The sequence below is a fragment of the Aplysia californica genome, unplaced genomic scaffold, assembly GCF_000002075.1.
Source record: "Aplysia californica isolate F4 #8 unplaced genomic scaffold, AplCal3.0 scaffold01264, whole genome shotgun sequence".
Taxonomy (NCBI): domain Eukaryota; kingdom Metazoa; phylum Mollusca; class Gastropoda; order Aplysiida; family Aplysiidae; genus Aplysia; species Aplysia californica.
In genome coordinates this window covers 130,809-138,682 of record NW_004798534.1, presented here as the reverse complement: position 1 = coordinate 138,682, position 7,874 = coordinate 130,809, and the positions used below count along the sequence as shown (strand labels likewise).

The 7,874-nt window shown below is 36.1% G+C and overlaps 1 protein-coding gene across 1 annotated transcript in view; it reads right to left on the bottom strand.

Moving 5' to 3' along the window:
- Positions 1-207: 207 nt before the first annotated feature.
- The window catches only part of LOC106013778, a 22,845-nt gene continuing 15,178 nt past the window's right edge, over positions 208-7,874 (bottom strand). Inside the window, exons 6-11 of the mRNA XM_035973474.1 lie at positions 7,669-7,710; positions 5,227-5,292; positions 4,246-4,381; positions 2,638-2,762; positions 869-898; positions 208-445 (exon numbers count right to left, since the gene is read on the bottom strand). Of these exons, the coding sequence (XP_035829367.1) occupies positions 348-445; positions 869-898; positions 2,638-2,762; positions 4,246-4,381; positions 5,227-5,292; positions 7,669-7,710 (497 nt within the window). The 3' untranslated portion in view covers positions 208-347. The remainder of the gene's footprint in view (positions 446-868; positions 899-2,637; positions 2,763-4,245; positions 4,382-5,226; positions 5,293-7,668; positions 7,711-7,874) is intronic.

Here is a 7,874-nt window from a genome sequence, read left to right as displayed (position 1 = left end):
ATTAAAGGAACAAAAAATGTAAATTTTCAGTTTTCACGGACTCTCAAGTTAAGGAAATATAACTCATCTTTGGCGCCCATTTTCTCATTAATTTTACCTCTGTACCCAGGTGACCCCCACCTCCTTCATTCATAAATATCTCGACTTCTGTTCAAGGTAAATGAATATTTTTTAAAAATCCAAAGCAAGACAAATTAACAAGCTTTACGATGGTACCAATAACTCTACAATTGCCCCAAAATTGACGAGAGCCTGATTCCACCGCGTCGTGACAAATAGGACAATGTTCGCCAGCCCTGATGAGGCCCCGCGGGCCTTGAGTTTGACATAATTTGTGATGTAGAAAGTTAGGAGGAGGTCAGTAACCGCATCTGTGTGAGTAAGGACACTCCAACGACCACAACGGCGATGAGAGTTAGGTGAAACGATGACCACGCTGAACAGGCTGAAAAAAAAGGTAGAATAGAAAGAGCATTAAAAGTTGATGATACGAATTTCATCAACTAACTATTCTTGGGAGTACACTCTTATTAAAGGTATGAAATTTTTATTCGAATATATAATGTGTTTTTATCGTTTTATTTATGATGATGGTTTTTATTAATTCTTTTCATACTTACTATACAACGAAAATGAAGATAATGAAGATGATGATGATGATGATGATGATGATGATGATGAGGGCGAAAAGTTGAACTTGTCATTAAATATTTTGGAAATATAACCAGGTCTTAATCGTTTTACTGCCTGCTTTACACAATGATGATGATGATGATGATGATGATGATGATGATGATGATGATGATAATGATGATGATGATGATGTACAAAACGTACTAGCATGGATAACAGAAAAACAAAAACTTACCACTGCAAGCAAGATATCCTATGGTCAAATCTGTTTGGAAGACAGAAAAAAAAACCAACCCAAGAATTCAATTAGATTCTCTAGCGATTTTGCAAACTTTGAAAGACAAAGGGGGGTCCAATGCAAAACTTATCCTGGAAAAGATTATAAAAAGCCATACGTATACTACATGTCGTATATATAGAACTACACTCTCCTCTATTTATAGGCTTCGTTTTGGATACGTTCAAAGAAACTGTTTAATCTTGATTAATACAAACTTTTCAGAAGGCATCACGACATGATCAAAGATAATACGGCACTGGTACACTTTGCTACGGTTCACTCTCTTAACCCTATCCGTACGCCCTGGGGGTTATTTTGTACCCCCAGGGTTGTATTCTTCACATTTTAGAATGCTTCTAGTATGAGGATCTCTTTGAAACTTTCAGAGTTTCCCCAAAAAATCATTTTGACAGACTGCTGTGCAAAGCGTACGGATCAAATTAACGAGTAAACTTCCTCTTTGGAGAGTGGTGGCACAGAGTTGTTCCCCACGTCGTATGGATAGGGCTAAAAAAAGTGTCCTCGAAAATCCACTTGCAATTCTATCAACATGGCCATCTGCATTGACAGAGACGCGTTGTGTCTCCCTTTTTTAAAAATACGAGTAGAATGTCATCTTTTGTGGGCAATCTTTGTTCTGTTCTTTGTACATGTACAATTAATTGTATATTATTTTTCCAAAATAATAGGAAACTAACAATAATTAATTAATATGTTCAGGGCAAATTACTGATCGGCGCAAAAACGATCGTATAATTGCGTGGCAATCTGAAGATTGCGTTAATATTTTATATTTTTTTAAAATAATATTTTTAAAAATTCACTTCCATCTTTATTCTTTTACTCACATCAAGGAGCATTTATATACAATTATTGTTTTCAAAATTGTAAAAATATGAAAATTGAAATTAAAATTAAAATTAACTTATGAAACTGAAGAGCTCACAAGAATGATACAATGCCAGGTATCAAACTCAAAGTTCACGAAGTACATAATTTAATTAATTTTTTTTGTTTTTGAAATAATAAAAAAAAAATTCATTTCCATCTATTCTTTTACTCACATCAAGGAACATTCACTTATATTTTCAAAAGAGTAAAAACATGAAAATTAGAATTAAAATTAAAATATGAAACTGAAGAGCTCACAAGAATGATACAACTTTATGATCGTTAAAACGCGTAGTGCAATTTTAAGCACCAATCGGTAAATTGCGTAGAATAAAAATAATATTGACCTATACATGATAAGTAATACCGATGTGGCCGGTTACAGTTCTGACTTAAGTACACCCACCTTGAATTGAGGAGTGAACTACAAGCAATCTTTGTGTGACTTTAATGATTGCCTTTCGATTCTAGCAATTCATGTCGAGGGCACACCCTGGAGGCTTGCAATTGGTCGCTTTTAAGAACAAGGGGGCTAACCCGAAAAATGCAGTTTTGAGGAAATCGAAGGTAAAGTAACTGTTTTTGCCCTTGTTTAGTTTCTTTAAAAGACAAGGAGAGTGTTCTCTGTAACCAAACAAATACACACACCAATGAAACCAAATTTCTCCTATAGGTAGGGCAACGCCCACTTTTGGTGTAGGTCAAGATTTCTGGAAACCCCCGACATCTGGGTTAGACCACACAAATGTCCTTAAAACCGACCAATTTTTCACGGACACATGTAGATGTACAAATGTTTGACTGGTTGTTTTGGTTTTTTTCCCTTCTCTTACCTTCGTTACACACAGCTTCATGTTGATGACGCAAGTCTCGCAGGACGGTTTTAAAGTTGTCGTTGTCACCCCAGCCGCAGGCACATAGTACATCCTCCAGGCAGATCACCGTGAATTTGGAGCCCCTGTGTGGAGGGAGAGAGAGAAAGAATAGAGAGTGAATCAGTTAGAGAGTTTTGGAAGAAGAGGGGGAAAAAGGGTGGAGGAAGAAAATATATTTTTTTTTACAAGCATAATATTGGTATTTCTCCTCCAGGCAGATCACGGTGAAATTGGAGGAAGAGAAGATCAAGTCTTAAATGAGTGTGTGGGTTTTGGAGGTGGGAAGATAAAATACGGGGGAGTGAAATGGTGAGATTTTTAAGGAAAAAAAAGGAGGGGGGAGGGGGTGGGAAAAAAAAGATTGATATTTTATTAGCATAATATTAGTGTGCCCTCCAGGCAGATGATGGTGAATTTGGAGCCGCTGTAAAAGGAACAGAGGATCAAGTCTTCATGAGCGTGTGGGTTTTGGAGGAGGGGAAAGAAAGAATATGTAGTGAATTAGTGAGTTTTGGAAGAGAAAGGAGAAGGAAAAGATTGATATTTTAAAATAGTATTACATCCACAGGAAAGATTACAGTGAATTTGGAGTTCCTGAATGAGGGAAGAGAGGACCAAGTCTTAATTGATGAGCGTGTGGGTTTCAGAGGAAAGGAGACAAAGACTAGAGAGTGAATAATGAGTGAATTTAGGAAGAAGAGGAGGAGGAAAGGTGGAGGAAGAAAAGATTATTTTTTTACAAGCATAATCTTAGCATTTCTCCTCCAGGCAGATCACGGTGAATTTGGAGGCCCTGTATGGAGGAACAGATGATCAAGTCTTAAATGAGTGTGTGGGTTTTGGAGGAGGGGAAAGAAAGAATATGTAGTGAATTAGTGAGTTTTGGAAGAGAAAGGATGAGGAAAGGACTGATATTTTAAAATATTATTACACCCACAAGAAAGATGACGGTGAATTTGGACAGACAGACACAGAGAGAGAGACATAAAAACTAACTGCCAGCAGAGAACAGGAGCGTGTGAGCAGAGGCATACTACATAAGTATATTACATGTATTAGGAACATAATTTTTATATAACTCTAAAGGTCTTGTAATTAAATTCCTGCCTGCGGTTGAATGATGCATCTGATACAAATGTACATTTTGTCAGCTTTACTTCTCTTTTCATATAGAAATTTTGATGCAAGTAATAAAATATAATTAAATTTTTTAAAATGTGTACCTGCATGTGTTTTTACGGTCCTGTACAGCCGAGAAAAAAAAATTTCCCTCTGGGACAATAAAGTTTTATCTTATCTTAACTCATCTTAACTCATCTTATATCATCTTATCTTATCTTATCTTATCTTATCTTATCTTATCTTATCTTATCTTATCTCATCTCATTTCATCTCATCTTATCTTTATCTTATCTTTGGCGCTCATATGACCTTATGCAGTTGCGAACTCCGTAAAACCCTCTACTATATTTTAAAAAAAATCTTATCTTAATCTTATATAATATCTTACCTTATCTTATCTTAGACCTATTATATATCCTGCAAAATAACAGACAGACAACTCACTCGCAGCTGATGAGCAGCTGTTCTGCCGCCGAGTTCTGAGCGGCCGCGTGTACAGTATAGGCCTGGGTCACGTTAAAACAGCGCTCGTAGCCGGGGCACGCCTTGTCCAGATTGCGCGCGTGCTCCGCCAGAGACACTGAGGGGAGGAGAGTGAATAAATAAATACACAAATAAATATATAAATACATGTATATAAACAAACATACAAATAAATAAACAAAAAATATATAAACAAACAAACAAACAAACAAATAAATAAATAAATAAACAAAAATATAAATAAATAAATAAATAAACAAACAAACAAATAAACAAATAATACACAAATAAATAATTACATAAATAAACAAAGAAACAAATAAATAAAAAATAATAAATAAATAAATAAATAAATAAATTAACAAATTAACAAAAACAAATAAAACAATAAACAAATAAACAAGTAAATAAAAAAATTTAAAAAAATAAATGGGTAAATAGATAAACACATGTAGATAAATGAATGAATGAATGAATGAATGAATGGATGAGTGAATGATTTGAATGAATGAATAGCAGCCTGTTTTTTGTTAGATACTTTTTTGATAGTTTGCTTATTTTGAGTTGGCCATGAATATTGTTGTTGTTGTTGTTGCTGTTGTTGTTATTGCTGCTGTTAGTGTTGTTGTTGTTGTTGTCTTCATTGTTGTTATTGCTGCTGCTTTTGTTGTTGTTGTTGTTGTTGTGGTCGCTGCCGCTGATGTAGACGATCATTCCACTAGAAATCCTTTCGGAACATAGATAGATAGATAGATAGATAGATAGATAGATAGATAGATAGATAGATAGATAGATAGATAGAGATAGAGAGATAGATAGAGAGATAGAGAGATAGATAGAGAGATAGAGAGATAGATAGATAGATAGATAGATAGATAGATAGATAGATAGACAGATAGATAGATAGATAGAGATAGAGAGAGAGAGAGAGATGATACTCACATTCTTGTGCCTGAATCTCTGCTCCAAGTTCAAGGCCGGTGTTTGCAGGCCCTGGTTGGATCGCGGCTGATAAAAAAAAAAAATACAGAGGAAAGAAATTATTAAAGAAAGAAACTTTTAAAATTACCGTATGAAAAATATTCTAGTTTGAATCTGATCACCTTCGTCAGAAAATTTAAAATGGTGTCCCAACGCGGTGGAATCAGGCGCTCGTCAATTTTTGGGCATGTGGAGTTATTGGTATCATCTGAAAGTTGAAAGCTTATTTCTTTGGCTTGTTGTTCATGACAAAGGCACCCATCTATCTTGAACAGAAGCCAAGATTCTTGTGGTTGAAGGAGGTGGGATCGTCTGGTTTCAGTGGTGAAATTAGCGAGAAAAGGGACGCCAAAATTTTGGTAACTCCAGTAACTTCAGAGTCCTTGAAAACTGAAAAAAGACATATTTTGTGGCTTTAATCAAAGTTTTTCAGTAAAAATCCACCCAGAAATACTCGTGTTCTTCATTGGACAACAGTGGTGTTAGCCCCGCTGGTCTATACATTCTATAGTTTTAAAAGTCCTTCACTTTGGTGGCCTAAAACTTCTGAATCACATAACTTTCGAATTTGACCAAATTAATAGTGGTTGAGAATCATTTAAAGGGTTCACTGTTTCAATGAGGAGCCTGCCGTCACTCATGTAGCTTAATTTTCCGTTTTTCATCAGTTTCGTTTAGATCAAATATTGGGAAAGTCTGTATTCTAAGACGCTATTGTAAACAAGTGAGGTTTCCGTTCACTAGCCGTGCGCACTGTACCACACCTTTGAAATTATAGAGTGTACAACCACGAAAGCAGAATAGAGAACCAATCTGTACATCTATTATATATTTGGCAACTAGGAAACACATGTGTCACTTTTCTCTCAAGATTTATTGCTCCATTCCAGTTGAGCGTAAATATAGTAGGTCAATGACTTTCAGTTGATGATAATGCACCGATCACTCCTTTCATCGAAAGGGGGCCCAGCTAATTAAACATAATTTCATTCCATTCATAGCGAGCACAGTAAAAGACGGCAGCTTTGATTTTTCCCAGAACTCGCTATCAATCTCTCAGGGGTGACGAAACAAATCAGACCTATTTTTTATGAGCAATGCTTGAGGAATAACATAACTTTAACACCGTAATATCTTCTGAAAAGATTTTTTCTGCCCCCCCCCCCCACCTCCCTTTTTTGTGTTCTTGAGAAATTCTATCAGATTGGAGAGTAACTTAATCAGTCTCCTTCTGTAATGATTAATCCATGACTATGAATATCTCATTCTTCACGTTGACGACTTCTATTTTTTTCAACTCACTCGCTCGACTATCAACATCCCCCCCCCCCCCCCCCCATTGTTCCTGGTTGTAAAAGTCCACCTCTTGTTCAGAATTGTGAGGCATCGTGGTGGAATCAGGTTCTCGTCAATTTTTGAGCATGTAGGTGTCACCTGTTTTCAGAGGTAAAATTAGTGAGAAAATGGCCGCCAAAGATTAGTTATTTCCTTAGCTTTAGTGTCCGTGGTAACTGAAAATTTACATTTTTTGTGCTTTTAATCAACGTTTTTCCAGAAAAAATCCACACAAAAATGAGTTCTTTAATGGGCATGAAAGGTGTTGAGCCAAAAAAACAAAAACTTGATAAAAATTCACAAACCAACAGAAAAAAGATTTTTGACGAGAGCCTGATTCCACCACGCTGCCCCACAATTGACGAAGGTAAGGAGTAGTTTACATGGTTTCTTTCGTGATAAATTCACACAATTTGTTCTATAACTTGGACAAAGGTGTTTGTATTATAGGATAAATAACAATGACGGTTCTGGTCCGTCTTTTTACCGCAGGGGAAAATGATCCAGAGGAATATTTATGAGAAAGAAATTGTAAACGCATTGATGGGACTTCAGTTGCAGTGTAGATGGAGAATTCGAGAATATCACGACCTCTATTCATCTTGTGGTCGCGTTGATGTTTAATAATACAACTGTTCCCACAATAAACTGAGACGGGATGTCTGTTCTATTGTGCTGGGGATTTTTCTGAAGCCTGCCTATTACTCCGGCATAGCTAGCCCTCTGTCTGTCTGCCGTATGATTTTTCTTTCTTTTTTTTCTTTTTTTTGGATAAGTATTTTGCGGCGCTCGCAACTGCATAAGGTCATATGAGCGCGCGGGACAAACTAAACATTTTCAATTGGTAGGAAATTTTGAATTTTGCCCGGGTGGCGGCCTAAGCTTACTCTTATAGATTTTAGACCACCAAGGGACCTTTAACGTGCGCAACTTGCACACGGGACCTCCGAGATTTTTCGACCAGAAAATCAGGGGTGTGGCTGAAAGACAGCTGTTACAAGGAGCCCAGGAGTAGCAGTAGAAAGACTGCAGAAAGTGAATAAATGAATGTAAATATTAGATGCTCACCTTTGCAATAAATCTCTCCAGCTCTCAGTCGATGGTTTTCAACTGTAAAGGGGAAAAAAATTAATGTTTGTGTTCAGTTTCTGCAAGAAGGCAAGGAGAGTTTTTAAAAAAATTAAAAACTTGTAACGCTTAGGAAGTATTCATTGCAAGCAGTTATTATTATTATTATTATTATTATTATTATTATTATTATTATTATTATTATT